At 47.2% G+C, this 16,051-nt stretch overlaps 1 protein-coding gene across 1 annotated transcript in view; it reads left to right on the forward strand.

The window, feature by feature from the left end:
- Positions 1 to 16,051, forward strand: part of ADGB (androglobin) — a 172,964-nt gene that overhangs the window by 111,115 nt on the left and 45,798 nt on the right. The window contains exons 23-26 of the mRNA XM_060240692.1: positions 539 to 632; positions 2,931 to 3,065; positions 4,559 to 4,712; positions 14,751 to 14,938. Coding sequence (XP_060096675.1) covers positions 539 to 632; positions 2,931 to 3,065; positions 4,559 to 4,712; positions 14,751 to 14,938 — 571 coding nt within the window. The remainder of the gene's footprint in view (positions 1 to 538; positions 633 to 2,930; positions 3,066 to 4,558; positions 4,713 to 14,750; positions 14,939 to 16,051) is intronic.

The raw sequence follows: 16,051 nt of genomic DNA on the forward strand, positions 1-16,051 counted from the left end.
TTTCCCCCCAAGATCCTGGGAGTAGGAGTGATGGTCATTCTAAGAAACCACCTGCCTCAGAAAAACTAAGACTCCGACCACCAACCTGACTCATTAACCCAACCTGGAGATCTTTTCCATTGAGAAGGGCAGCTCTAGCGACACAGAAGCTGACAGGTTCCTCATTTCTGACTAGGGCTATCCCCACAACTCTATTTGCTATAGCTGTCACATGAGTATCTGTTTTCCCCCATATGGCAAATAGCTCTGGAATAAAAGAGTAAATTGCATCAAGAAAAAGGTATGGGAGTAGGATTAAGCCCTGCCTCTCACGCTGCTAGGCCCCAATCTGTATCATGCCTTCATGCAGCTCTTATAAACTTTAAAAACCTGCAAAGATATCTGAACATGGGTCTCCCTACATCTCATCTTGTTTGACTTATTATTATGTACATCTATCACTAGTTAAATAGCAAATTAAGAAATTACTCAGAGCATTATAAATGACAATATTTTTTCTTGGTAGTGGTTACTAATTCCAAACTTTTTAAATTTTCAGGTACCAAGGAGAATATTAAAGTCAGAGAAACACTTCAAAAGTTGTGGACTCTAATTGAGCCAAATTTTGAGCAGTATTCGTTGACGTTTTTGAGGTGATGAGCACTATGGCTTCTGCATCACCACATAACCTGAACTCTGTGTTCCCTTCGGAAAAATCCCCCCTCTTCTCTTGACCTTCAGCATAATTGTCCTGCTACGCTGCATAACCAATAAGAAAAACTTTTGGAGGGCCAGATACAACCCATGAGTATTACATTGCTTGTCCTGGTATCTAAAGCACATCTCTGCCAATTGGGAGGGACGGTGGCTTTAGGGAGGGACGGTGGCTCAGTGGTAGAGCATCTGCTTGGGAAGCAGAAGGTCCCAGGTTCAATCCCTGGCATCTCCAAAAAAGGGTCCAGGCAAATAGGTGTGGAAAACCTCAGCTTGAGACCCTGGAGAGCCGCTGCCAGTCTGAGAAGACAATACTGACTTTAATGGACCAAGGGTCTGATTCAGTATAAGGCAGCTTCATATGTTCATATATGTTCAACCATAACTGCAACTTGATTTTTCTAGAGATATTTGTAAAGTTATTCATTTACAAAATTTATATCCTGCCTTTCTGCCTTCCTGAGGGCCAGCAGGGTGGCTAACATATTGAAACATACAAAATAAAATCACGTTTTAAAATAATTTAAAACCAACTCCCCACAAAAAAATACACATCATTAAAAACAATTAGAAACAGAGCTAAAATACACACAATCACATAAAAACAATTAAAACATTAGGAAGGCAGAATCACTGAGGGAATGTCAAATAAAACAAAAAAAGTCTTTATCCACTGGTGGAAGATGGCAACAGAAGAGGGACAAACAAATCTCCCTGGGGAAGAGTTCCAGAATTTTCATGCCGTGACTGAGAAGGCCCTCTCCCAAGTTGCCACTTCTCTAATCTCAGAAGGCAGCCACTGAAGCAGGGCCTCTGAAGATGACCACAATGGTCAGTTGGGTTCACAAGGGACTAGGCAGTCCTTCAGGTATGTTGGTCACAATATAGGGCTTTAAAGGTCAGTACTAGCATCTTGTTTTGTACCTGGGAGCTAGTGTAGACTGACCAAGACTGGAATGATACAGGCCTTACAACCCACTCCATCAACATTCCTGCTGCAGGATTCAGTGTCAGTTTCTAAACGCTTTTCAAGGGTAGCCTTATGTAGAGTTCATTGCAGTAATCTAATCTAGATGTATCCATGGCATGCACCACAGTGAACAGATCTTTTCTATCCAGGAAAGCTTGCAGCTAGTTAACCAGTCAAAACTGGTAAAAAGCACTCTTGGCCACAGCTGTCACCTGCTTAGGCAGCTGTAGGCTTGGGTTCAAGACACCCCCCCCCCCAAAGACTATGGACCTTTTCTTTTAAGGAGGACACAACCCTGCCCAGAACTGGTAACATAAATCCCAGTTTAGCCCTTTTGCTGTCCAGTAGCACTTTAATCTTTTAAGGGTTACATTTCAGTTTATTAGCCCACATCTCCAAAACTGCCTCCAGGCACTGGCTCCATTACTGCAGTCTCCCTGGGATCAACTGGAAGCATGAGATAGAGCTGAGGGTCATTCACATTGATAACAGCCCAGCCCAGATCTCCTGATGACCTCACCTAACATTTTCATGTAGATGTTGAAGAGTGTATAGGACAAGATGAAACCATGGGCCATGGGGCTGAGCAGCAGTCCCTCAGCACCACCTTCTGAAACCTGCTCTCCAGGTATGACCACAACCACCACAGAAAGGTGTCTTCCAATCCAAGCCCAGAAAGGCAGTCTTAAAGGATAGATAGTATTGAAAGCTTCTGAGAGGTCAGTCAACAAAGTCACACTCTGGTTCCCAGTGCAGGTAATCCACGGGGTGACAAGGTTGTTTCAGTCCCATAACCAGGCCTAAATCCAGATTTTTCATATAGTTCATGCCTGAAGTTCAAAGAATGCACTAATTATTATTTTAGTTGATCCTTTTGTTATTCTGCTCAATTTTCATGATATTAAGTTGATATATATTGTGATGCATGACATCTAATTCTTAAAGTGCTACTATAGCTACTACTGCCAAACTGGATATGTTTTGCTGTTAACCCCATCCCATGCATTCATCCATTTCCCACATTCTAAAAGAAATGTGGGCTTGAACACATTTTCAGGATGTGTGATCATGCCCCTTGTGATATTTTTTTTAAATGACTTTCAATACAGGTCAGCATATATAATGATTCCACAAAAATTTTCATAAAATTCATGCTTGAGTTAGCTTGTAATGACTAATAAAGAGCAAAGGAAACTTGAAATCTAATAATCTTTATGATGATATCAATTGATATTCATCTGTCCTTGTGGTGTTGTGTTTTAATCAGAGATATATTTAAAAGTAATTGCAAGTCAGTGCAAAAATACCGCTGCCATGAAGATGAATGGACTAAGACATCTTTTGCTGATTATACTGTGACATATGGTGACCAGCCACCAAATTTTTGGTTTGTGGTTTTCAGGTAAGTTCTGCATATTTTTTGCATGAATTTCTTCATTATTGAGTGACACATTTATTTCTTATTTTTTTTTCTTGCATTTAAATACCTTTTCAGCTAACATTAGCTTCTGAAGCAGCTTGTATAGGAATAAAAACCAAAGACAGTAGGCAGCATGGCAAACTCAAGTTTAAATAGGAAAACTGAGAAGGGGATGAGCGGTTAAATTCTTTGTGACCCTAATCTGAGTTGAGGCTGCATGCATATGCTGTTTGACTTTTACAGATGACCAGTGTGGAGGTTTGTTACCTTTGCTGTGTCTGTCTGTACCCTTATAATGAAAAGCAAATGTTCCTGATGACTGGTGGACTGAATGGACAAAACATGCCTAGAAATGACCTCTCCCCTCCCTCAGCCCTGCCCCTTCACCTGATAGAGGGCTGAAGTGTTTTTGTCTTCTCTTGGAAGCACTTTGTCAAGGACAAGCACTGAGCCCACCTCTCACTTCCTTGCATCCGTGCCATCCTCACCAGCCTGCTCACCTCCTAGTTGGCCTGATAGCAGAGGGGTTTGGAGGAGAGGGGCTCAGGAGATATACCTCTCCTGCTCCACCAGCTCACTGACATTTTTCCCAGGGGTCACAAAGACCAATCCACCACTGTTTCTGATTCTCTTCAGCAGTCAAATGACCTAATCTTCCTGAAAAGAGAACAGGAAGTAATGGCACTTTCTGGCAGGCTAATGCTAACTAATTAGCTAACTTGGTGTGGAAGTACAAACTTATTACTGATTATCTTGGAGTCACGATAGATAACTCACTGAAAATGTCAACTCAATGTGTAACTGCAATAAAAAAGGCAAATGCTATGCTGGAAATTATTAGAAAGGAGACTGAAAACAAATCAGCCGGTATAATAATGCTCCTGTATAAAACAATGGTGAAGCCTCATTTGGAATACTGTGTACAGTTCTAGTCACTGCACCTAAAAAAAATTACAGCACTGGAAAAGGTGCAGAAAAGGGCAACTAAAATGTTTAAGGAGATGGAACACCTTGCCTTTGAGAAAAGGTTAAGGAGGTTAGGGCTCTTTAGCTTGGACAAATGATGACTGAGGGGCGACATGATAGAGGTTTACAAAATTATGCACAGGATAAAGAAGGTAGAGAAAGAAGCACTTTTCTGCCTTTCTCACAGTATAAGAATTTGTGGACACTCAATGAAATTAATGAGCAGTAGGCTTGGAATGGATAAAAGGAAGTGGTTCTTCATCCAAAGAGGGCTTCTGGTGGACCTCTTGATGACATCTGGGTTTTGGCAACTGTGTGATACATAATGTTGGACTGGATGGGCCATTGGCCTGATCCAGCATGGCTGCTGTTATGTCCTCACCCAGCCATTCAAGTCTTGTGAAGCAAAGCTATGCTTAACAGCACAACTATAGATCTGGGACATGAGCATTTTTATGAATCCCTTTAAAATACATTATTTACCTTTTCTCTCCTCCGTTTTGTTTTAGGGAAGTATTTTATGTGCCAGAAGATATGATCATAGTGCCAAAGGTGTATACAGCTATACCAACTTGTGCGTTGCATGTTGTTGACAATGACACACTGAGGGAAATGCCTCGGATCTTCCTCAGAGTGCCACCACATCTTTATACAAGGAATAAAGTAAGAAATACAAATGTGGTAGAGATAAATTCTAAAATGAACAGTCAGGTCATAACCTTTTTATTAGAGCCAACCAAACTAACACAAAGCAGTATGTAAGCAAGTTTCCTCAGAACTCTTAGCAAGTTTGGTGTAGTGGTTAAGTGTGCGGACTCTAATCTGGGAGAACCGGGTTTGATTCCCCACTCCTCCACTTGCACCTGCTAGCATGGCCTTGGGTCAGCCATAGCTCTGGCAGAGGTTGTCCTTGAAAGGGCAGCTGCTGTGAGAGCCCTCTCCAGCCCCACCCACCTCACAGGGTGCCTGTTGTGGGGGAGGAAGGTAAAGGAGATTGTGAGCCGCTCTGAGACTCTTTGGAGTGGAGGGCGGGATATAAATCCAATATCATCATCATCTTCTTCTTCTTCTTATCAGACTGAGGGAGGAAAGGAGGGGGATAGTGAAATATTTTTCAGGGCATAATGAAGACGACCTTGGTCTGCAATTTATAGTCTTACAGGATGTGTTGGTGACTTAATTATTAGATGGTTGGGGTGCAAAATAGGTTTCAAGATACACTAAAGTCTACTGAGGCAGAAAAGCCAAAAAAAAAAAAAACCCACCAAACCCACCACTATTTTCTCCCTTTGGGAATATTAAAATCAGCAGTTAATCAGATTCTCTGCACCACTAATCAGAATGCAGGACCTGTGTAAGAAAAGAATCAGAAAAGTGGTATACCTCATATTACCAAAGCCAGAGGTTACTTTTATGTGATACAGCAGGTAAAGAATCAATGTAAATCACATTGGGAATATTATTAAGTGGTTGGGGGCAAGCAATTCTCATGAGCCCATTTAGGTGTCAGAGAGGATTTCTGCAAAAGGAAGAAGATAATCTTTAAATGGGACTTTGTTTACAAGGATTGCTTGTTTTTTGTTTTGTTTGTTTGTTTTTGGTACAGAACACTCAGCCTGACTAAGAGCTCTGGGGAACTTGAAAGCTTGTTGTGAGGCTGAGCGCTCTAATTTCCTCTCAAAGGATAACATGAATCGTAGAAGGCCTAGTTCTGTTCACAAGTATTTGTGATTTCAGTGTTCCTGAAACCACCATTCTTATTGCTTTCAACCCCCAACACAAGAATGTAGTAACTGGGAAAATCATGAGAACCTGTTCTCATTGTATAACAATTGGGGGGGGGGGGGTTAGCAGTTGCCAACATCCTCTGAAAAATTCCTGAGAAGATCCTTCATTGTACCTGAGAAACCACCTGAAGTCATAGGCCAGAAAACTATAAGAAGAGTATAGACCAGAGAGTGCTAGGCTAATGTCATGCTTAGGTGTGTTATGCTTCATCATAATGTACTGCAACATATAGAAAACTTTTTATGCTATCACTTGGATTTTATGCTGTAAGAGAGTTGCCATCTAATACCAAGGTATGCAATGCATTAGATTGAATAGTTAGCTTTTTTGTTTTCTTGTTGCTGAACTAAAGCAACTGTACTGCATAGTCAAATCTCATAATAAATTAATAAACCTTTATACATTTTATTTATTTTATTTTATTTATTCTGTAACTTATACCCCGCCCTTCCCACAGAGTGGCTCAGGGCGGCTCACAGCAAACGATAAAACAATAAAACAGGAGCAAAGTTATTACAATTAAAAAATAAGCATTTAAAGACCTAAAAACCTTAAAATTTCAACATTAAAACTATACTGTATAAATCACAAAAATCTAGTAAGTTACATTTATCCAGTCAGGCGTAGGCTAACCGGAAGAGGGTTGTCTTACAGGCCCTGCGGAACTGAGTAAGATTTTAAAAGGTCTAGTTTTCTTGTGTGCATCCAATCTCAGGGACCCACAGGCCTGGGAAATTTTTTAGGGGTACCAAGTGGGAGCAATTACCCAGGGGGCCCAGCCAAGCTCCTTGACACTTGTTTACTGTTATGTTCTAAGTGAAAGAACAGCTTTTTTTTTTTTTTTTGCATCTTCTTCGTGGTCTCTGTGCATCACACCAATGGGGAGAGGCGCCGGCGCCGACCCTGATCGGTAAACTTCAAAGCTGTGGATTTCCACGCCCCTGTCGCAGTGCGCACACGCAGACTCCCCACTGCGCATGCTCGCTGGGACGGGAGCGGACATCCTGCCAGTTCTTCTGACCGCCATGCTGATCAGTTGATATTTTTGCTACGGTCGGTGAACTTCGTTAAAACTTCGTTTAAATTGTTGTATAGTTAGTATTAGTGTTAGTTATTAGTATAGTGTTAGTTAGGTAGTTAGGTAGTTAGCTGTTGTTCTGGAGTTAGGTAGTTAGCTGTTGTTCTGGAGTTAGGTAGTTAGCTGTTGTTCTGTGGGGTGAGTTTTCCCGCCCTTTGGGGTGCCCCCCCACCCTCCTGGGCCTTCCACCCGGTTTTTCCTAATCCTCACATGGAAAAGCGGTGGGGCTTCTTCCGTCGCTGCTCGAGGTGCGGAAGCAAGATCGCACCGCCGGATGGTCACTCGTTATAATAATAATAATAATAATAATAATTTTTTATTTCTATCCCGCCCTCCCCGCCGAAGCAGGCTCAGGGCGGCTCACAGCATAAAACACACATTACATCAGTTGCAATTATAAAACACGGTTAAAACAATTACAAAATATTAAAATTCACATAATAATATGGCGTTATAACAGATTTCAATAAATTTCAGCAGTAAAAACATTTCAAGAGTAAAAGCATTTCTAGCAGCATATCTAGTTTTGTCACAGTTTTCCACTAATTTTCGCTAGTTGAAGGCCATCCTGAAAAGGTGGGTCTTACAGGCCCTACGGAATCCCTCTAAACATCGTATGGCCCTCACCTCCTCAGGAAGTTGGTTCCACAGTAGTGGAGCAGTAATAGAGAAGGCCCGATCCCGGGTGGCTTTCAGTCTGGCCTCCCTTGGCCCAGGGATATTCAGCTGGTTTTTCCCAGATGACCTCAGTGCCCTCAGTGCCCTCAGCCCGTTTCTCTGGACAAGTTGTGCCTGTTGTGCTTGGGGGAACAGCACAAACCGGACTCCTGTGCCCACTGCGCCAAGTTCTCAAAACAAACGAAGAAGAACAGGGCAGCGAGGCTTGCAGCAGCGCTCATGGAGAGGGCACTTTCTCCTCGTGAACTCTCCTCCGATCAAGCAGAGCCCTTGGCGGAACCGTCGACATCGAAATCGGTCGACACCGACAGTGGTCCCTCCGACGCCGATCGCCCTTGCAAACGTTCGGGCTCGGCAGTTGTGTCGGAATCCTCGATGCCCGCTAAAAGGCACAAGGAGGATAAGGGGACGCATGTGGAGAAGGTGAAGAAGCCGAAGAAGGCCGATAAGCCGAGGCACAAATCAGCTTCGCAATCTTCCCCTGCATCGCCATCGGAGCCGTCGACACCCGGTGTTCCCCCGTTGAAGCTCTTCGCCTCACCCATTCATCGGCCGAGCCCTCCGATTGCCTCGATGTCAACCCAGTTGGTCATCTCCGATTCGGACTCCGAGATCGACCCAGCTCAACGGTCCGGCATCGATAGGAGCCCATCAGGTCGACTCACACCGGGGCCGGCGACTCCTCGTTCGTGCAGTCCGGTTCGGGATCGACGTCGGGACTCACATCGGGATCGGTCATCGAGCAGCTGCTCTCCTCACTACAAAAGGAGGGATCCTTCTCCACACCGGCCAGTGTCGCAGATTCCGTGGGATCAGCGTCAATGGCAGTATCTCTGTGGTGCCTACCTGATGCAGCCCCCCTTTCCCTGGCTGCCACCGAGACAGATGGACTGGGACCAGATGTCGGAGACCTCCTACCGGTCTCGGATGTCGTGTAGAACTCCACGGCACCCCCATTCGGCTTCGCTATTGAAACCGCCCGAGGTCGAGCATTGCGATCGGCATCGGGAGTCGGATCAGCCCGTTTCTCTGGACAAGTCGAAGGCCACGCCGGCGGGCCCGGTGTCACCACCCCTGCATCACCCCTCAGAGCCGTCAGAGTCGCCTGGGGCGTCTCCTAGGTCCTTGAGAGAGTCTTCCCCTGAAGAGCAAGGGGCTTCCTCCGCTGGTGAACCTTCTCCACCATCAAAGCCCACAGAGGATCATCCTATCTCCCCATCTGAGGACCTCAAGTCCTACGGTGATCTTATTAAGAGGATGGCGCAGGTGTTGTCCCTACCCACCATACAGTTTCAGCCCGTGGTCACGGACAATGTCTTTAACATTGTTCAAAGGGACACTTCGACGGCGGTTGCCCTGCCTCTCACCAATGTGATGCTACACACGACCAAGTCATCCTGGGACAAACCAGCGTCCACGCCGGTATCATCGCGCAGGCTGGACCACATGTACCGTCTGCAAGAAAGTACTGCTGAGTTTTTGTATATGCACCCTAAGCCCAACTCAGTTGTAGTGTCGTCCTCCTCTAAGGCGAAGAAGACGCATTCCATGCCCCCTGACAAGGAAGGCCATAAGCTGGACGCTATGGGGCGGAGGTTGTACTCAACTGGGTCTCTTGGGGTCAAAATAGCGAATTACTAAGCCTGCATGGGCAGGTACCAATATGCCTTGTGGGACCAGATCTCTCCCATTTTGAACACTCTGCCGGAACAGAGTAGCAGTGCCCTGAAGAAGCTCCAGAAGAAGGGGATGGCTCTTGCTAAGCAGCAGCTGAACTCTGCAAAGCACTCGGGAGATGCCTGTGCCAAGACCTTGACCACGGCCATATCCTTGCGGCGGCACTCCTGGTTGAGATCCACTGCTTTGCAACCTGATACGCAGGCGTATATTGAAGACCTTCCGTTTGACGGTACGGGCCTCTTCAGTGCAACTACAGACTCGGTCCTTCAGGAGATGGACAAGAGTATTAAAACATCTAGGAATCTGGGGGTTTCCACATCTCCAGCAAAGCGCCAGTGGCCTCGGCAGTGGCAGAAGAAGCCCTACTCCAAATCTCCGGAGCGTCCATGGCGTCCAAAATCGGCAGCCACATTTTCGAGGCCGCAATACCAGGCTAAGCAGAAGTACTATCCGTCTTCTGCCCAGTCCTCCAGGCAGAAGGGCCCCAAGCAGCACAAGCAGGGCCTTTGACTCTCCACCACCTGCACCCCCCCACACAGACACGGACTCTATCCGCCTATCCAGTTTCCTCCCGGCTTGGCCCCACAACACATCAGACCAGTGGGTCTTGTCTATAATTCAATGGGGGTACGAGATAGAATTCTTCCAGTACCCTCCTACCCTGACATTCGCTTACACCTCACCCTCCCCAGCCCTTCGGGAGGAGGTTCGGTCCCTCCTCCTCAAGCACACCATCAAAGAGGTTCCGAAGGACCAACGCGGTCGTGGGTTCTACTCCCGCTATTTTGCTGTCCCAAAGAAGGATGGCGGCCTTCGCCCAATTATGGAACTTCGGGCCCTCAACGTGTTCATTCGGTACAATAAATTTCGAATGACCTTGCTGCCCTGCATCCTCCTGCTCCCGGACCACAGGGAATGGATGGCCACTCTAGATCTGAAAGACGCATATTTCCACGTCTCCATCCACCCCCGACACCGGGAGTTCCTGCGCTTCGCGATCGGGGATGCCCACCTCCAGTACAGAGCCTTGCCCTTTGACCTTTCTACAGCCCCGAGAGTGTTTACGAAGACGATGGTCGTCATTGCCGCCCATCTGAGGCTGAAGGGGATTTCCCTATTCCCGTACATAGGCAACTTGCTGCTAGTAGCGGGATCAAGGAAGGCTCTGCTTCAGCACATCGACATCACTCTCGCCCTTCTGGCCGAGTTGGGGCTTCAGGTCAACTGGAAGAAATCGCACCTTCAGCCGTCGCAGAGAGTGCAGTTCATCGGAGTGGTGCTGGACACCAAGGCCTGCAAGGCGTTCCTCCCTCTGGATCAAGCGGACGCCATCGTCCGAGCGGTTCGCTCCCTCCAACAGAATCCGTCGGTTCCCGCCCGCCGGATTCAGCGGCTACTGGGACTCATGGCAGCCACTACCTCGGTTGTGATGTTTGCAAGGCTTCGCATACGACCACTCCAACTGTGGTTCCTCAAGGAGTTCCGGTTCAACTTCGACTCCCCGAATCAGTTCCTGACTGTCCCTCCGGAGGTGTTGACGGATCTCGAGTGGTAGGGACAGGAGCACAACTTGACGGAGGGCGCGCCTTTCCACAGACCACAGCCATCCGTTACGATCACGACGGATACGTCCCTTTGGGGGTGGGGCGCACATGCGATGGGACTGTGTGTAGGGGACCGGTGGCCTGCCCATCAGGCCCTTCAGCACATCAACTTCCTAGAGCTGCTGGCCATTTTTCACGCCGTCCAGTCCTTCCAGGCACTCATCAGCGGAAGGGCGGTGGCAGTCCTAACGGACAATACAACGGCCATGGCATATATAAACCGTCAAGGGGGCACGGTGTCCCTCAGACTCTGCCGGCTGGCAATGACGATTTGGGAAACAAGCGTGGCCCTGGGGACGTCGCTGCTCGCGACCCACCTCCTGGGGGTCCAGAATACCCAAGCGGATTTTCTCAGCCGGGGGGGAGCATCGCTCCACGAGTGGGAGCTCAACTGGAACTTCCTGCAACCTGTTTTTCATCGGTGGGGAGCACCTGCGCTGGATGTATTCGCGACTCGAGACAACAGAAAGTGTGAATTGTTCTGCACCAGGAGCTGGGCGGACCCCATGTCCCTAGGGGACTGTCTCCTCGTTCCATGGACTCACCACAAGGTGTATCTCTTTCCCCCTCTTCCCCTGATCACCAGGGTGGTGCAAAAGATTCTGAGAGAGAAGCCGGTGGGCATCCTGGTGACGCCATGGTTGCCAAGGCAGCAATGGTTCCCGATGGTCCTGCGTCTTGCCAACGGGACGTTCCACCATTTCCCGCAGGCTCCAGATCTGCTGCTGTCACATCGGGGGCAAGTTGTGCACCACGATGTGCCCCATCTGAAGTTAACGGCGTGGCGTCTGGACGCTCGCAGTTGTCCGAGAGAGCTCGGTTCGTGATTCTGAGCAGTAAAAAGCTTTCTACGTGGAAGTCGTACTCCTACAAATGGTCCAAGTTTGTCCAATTCTCTGTGACTGAGGGGCTGGAGCCGCGGACGGCGGGCCTGCCTGCAGTCTTCGATTTTTTGCTGTCCCTGCTGGATTGGGGTCCTCGGTGAGGGTGCACCTGGCGGCCATTTTGAGTGAGCATTCCCAGATTGAGGAGCGCTCGGTTTTACCCATCCAGAGACTAAGAGGTTCCTCAAGGGTATCGCTCGGCTGTACTCAGCGGTGCGGGTGCCCGCGCTGGCTTGGGACTTGACCTTAGTGCTTAAGGTGTTGGTGGGCAAGCCGTTCGAGCCTATGGCTACTTGTTCTCCCCAGCTGCTGGCGTGGAAGATTGTGTTCCTGGTGGCAGTTACATCGGCCAGGCGAGTGGGCGATCTGGCGGCACTGAGGTATGACGCACCGTATCTCTGCTTCTCCCCTGAGGGTGTAGTGCTTCGCCCTGACATCACTTTCCTACCTAAGGTGATCTCCTCCTTTCATCTGAATGCTGGGATCAACTTACCTGTGTACTTTCCGAACCCAACTACGGAGGCCGAGCGGAGACTGCACGCCCTGGACGTGAGGCGGGCGTTAGCGTTCTACCTGCACCGCACAAAGACCCTCCGACGGGATTCGCGGCTCTTTGTGTCCTATGCGGCACCCTCTCTGGGTCAAAGGATTTCATCCCAGAGGCTGTCAAAGTGGATAACGGGCACCATTCGGCTGTGTTATCTTCTGCATAAGACGCCACTCCCCGGGCCACTGCGGGCCCATTCCACACGGGTGATGGCGACTTCAGCAGCGTTCATGAAGGGTGTTCTGCTGCAGGACATTTGCAAGGCTGCCACCTGGGTATCAGCGCATACCTTCGTGTCATATTATGCGCTGGTCATGAGGTGGCGTCAGGATTCTGCGGTGGGCCGTGCTGTACTCCAGTATGTCTCTTTCTGATGGACCGTTGCGCCCTCCTCCAGGTACGTCCTTGGCTTGCTAGTCTCCCATTGGTGTGATGCACAGAGACCACGAAGAAGATAAACAGGTTTCCTACCTGCAACTGATGATCTTCGAGTGGTCATCTGTGCAGTCACACTACCCACCCTCCTTCCCCTCCGCTGCCGGTCCATCTGTGGTGGGCTCACGCAGAGGTCAGAAGGAACTGGCGGGATGTCCGCTCCCGTCCCAGCAAGCATGCGCAGTGGGGACTCTGCACATGCGCGCTGCGACAAGGGCGCGGAAATCCACAGCTTTGAAGTTTACCGATCAGGGTCGGTGCCGGCGCCTCTCCCCATTGGTGTGACTGCACAGATGACCACTCAAAGATCATCAGTTACAGGTAGGAAACCTGTTTTTCTCTAGACATTGGCCATCTTGCAACTTTTCCTTATACTCAGAGCTAGGGATGGGCACAAACCGAAACATGAGTGAAGCTGGTTTCTGCTTGTGAACCACTGGTTCATGAAACATGTTTCCAGTGAACCATCGCTAAACCTCCCATGGGAAGGCTGCAGGCACCTTCCCTCCCAGAATCTATTTCCACAGGCACTCCATGGCCACCTGTGGAAGCCAATCCTGGGAGGGGAGGCAGTTTAAACTTCCCCCACCCCAGCTTCCTCAAGGCTTCTGCCCTGGGGAAAGCAAGGGAAGGCAGCTTTCCCTCCCTGAATCAGCTTTTACAAGTGTGCCATGGCTGCAGGGCACGTGTATAAGCTGATCCAGGGAGGGGAAGCAGCTCAAGCTGCCTTCCCCCCAAACCCAGTTGAGCCTGTGGGGAGAGGTCTTCTTGCAGAACCAACTGTTTTGCAGGTTCTTCTGGGCTGTCTGGTTTCAAACGGACAGCCCAGCAGAGCCTCAGCTGATCCATCTGGGGGACCCCTCCCTGATCTTTCTTCATTTCCCTAGCTGGCCTGCCAGGGCTGGCTGACTGGAGAAGGGAAGAGAGATCAGGGAATGAGATCCCTCAATTGTGGGCCCATAGGGTACAATGGAGAGATTGTGCCATGGTTGCAGTGCAACTCCAGAAAAGGGGCTTAAAGTTTAAACCTCTTCTCTCTCAGGTTGCGCCGCAGCAGTGGCATGATCTCTCTATTGTACCTTATGGGTCCATAGGGTACAATGGAGAGATTATGGGCTGCAGAAGGGAGGAGGAGGCATTTAAATTTCTCCCCCAGCCATGCCAAACCACAAATCCACAAATCACTTCTGGGAACAAGGTAGGTTCAATTGGTTTGTGGTTCATTCGGTTCGAGCAATCAAACAAACCACGAACCACCATTTTCCAGGTTTGTACCCCTCCATACTCAGAACATCTAATTCAATTAAATGTCTAACTCATCCTGTATTCTGTTTTACGGATGTGTAAATTTTAGATTAGTGGCTTCTCTGTCATCACTGCTGACTCCAATTCATTGCTTCCTGCTGGTTGCTTTCTTGTCCTGGCCACTGCCCATTCCTTACCCCCTACGATGGCAGCCGTAGCAAACAGGAATGTTGCCTAACCCTGGTGGTTTTCTTTTTACTACATCTGCACATGTGCAGACATCATTATTGTAATGTTCCCTTTTACTAAATTTATTTTTATTTGTTAACCCCAAATGTGGGCTTATTCAAGTTCCCCCCCCCCCACACACACACACACCTGGAGAATCCTCTGAATTTAAAGAATACTGAATGGTAGCTGTCGGTGGCCCCATTGTACAGATTTTAGCTATCCACTTGAGGATCAGTCCTTTACTATTAGATAAAGTGATAAAATGCTTAATTCGGATTTTTCATATTGTAGATGTCTTCTTGCAGGACAACACTGGAATGTACAGAGACTGTAATCCTAAATGTATTTACTGGCAAATAAGGATAATTGAATTCAATGAGACTTAGAAATAAATATTTTAAAATATGTTTAGTCAGTAATAACATATTAAGAATAGGAAGATACTACCATTGACAATTGCTGCTATAATTGCTTTCTAAACTATCATTTAACTTATGTGAGTTTTTGACAAAATTATTGGTTTTATTTCAGAAGGGCTATACCTTCATGGCTGAAGTTCAAACTGGTGATCTACCTGTGACAGCTGGGAAATGGAAGCTTCGGCTCATAGGTTCCTACCTGCCCCTTCCGGTTCTCATTCGTGAAACTGTAAACAATGTGTATTCAGTTAAGGAAGTTAAAGACTATTATGTGCCAAATGATAAGCATATTGTCTTCAGGTAAAATTCAGAAAATGTACAAAATGTTAATGGAGATGTACATTTAAGTTTTGAAAGTGCATAAGAACATAGAGAAGCCATGTTGGATCAGGCCAATGGCCCATCCAGTCCAACACTCTGTGTTACACACTGGCCAAATATATATACACACACACACACACTGTGGCGAATAGCCACTGATGGACCTCTGCTCCATATTTTTATCTAACCCCCTCTTGAAGCTGGCTATGCTTGTATCCGCCACCACCTCCTGTGGCAGTAAATTCCACATGTTAATCACCCTTTGGGTGAAGAAGTACTTCCTTTTATCTGTTTTAATCTGTCTGCTCAGCAATTTCATCGAATGCCCACGAGTTCTTGTATTGTGAGAAAGGGAGAAAAGTACTTCTTTCTCTACTTTCTCCATCCCATGCATAATCTTGTAAACCTCTGTCATGTCACCCCACAGTCGACGTTTCTCCAAGCTAAAGAGCCCCAAGCGTTTTAACCTTTCTTCATAGGGAAAGTGTTCCAACCCTTTAATCATTCTAGTTGCCCTTTTCTGCACTTTTTCCAATGCTATAATATCCTTTTTGAGGTGCGGTGACCAGAATTGCATTTGGGATTTTTGTGTATTAATGCAATGATTAAAAATATTAATTCTTCTGTTGGCCCATGGTTAAAATGGGCACAACTTGGCTCCTCTAGAAATTTCCAGATAGCTTCAGAAATCAGCTGTGAAATCTGTTTTGTCTTTTATATTTGCCTGTACCTGCATTTCTCCAGATACATTCCCAAAGTCTTAAGAACTCTTCACAGTCAACCTTGCTTTTCAACATCCTGAATTACTTTGTGTCTTCTCTAAACCTGGCCATAACACTGCTTACTGCTTTGCTGAATAAACAGTGCTTTAGTTACTTCTAATTGTGGCTCATCAAGTTGTGTTCTGTGCAGTCACATATTTGGGGGGTATTCTGCAAGCTTGCAGTGGAAAAGATTTCCAGAGCATTCCACTTTCCCTTCATTGGCTTCCTACTCAAAACAATACATGATAAAGAATTGGAGCTAAATAAGCAAAATGTGAATCTGAACCTAAACAACCCATAATATTCAGAAACTACTATACTTTGCTTT

The sequence above is a fragment of the Heteronotia binoei genome, chromosome 1 (assembly GCF_032191835.1).
Source record: "Heteronotia binoei isolate CCM8104 ecotype False Entrance Well chromosome 1, APGP_CSIRO_Hbin_v1, whole genome shotgun sequence".
NCBI lineage: Eukaryota > Metazoa > Chordata > Lepidosauria > Squamata > Gekkonidae > Heteronotia > Heteronotia binoei.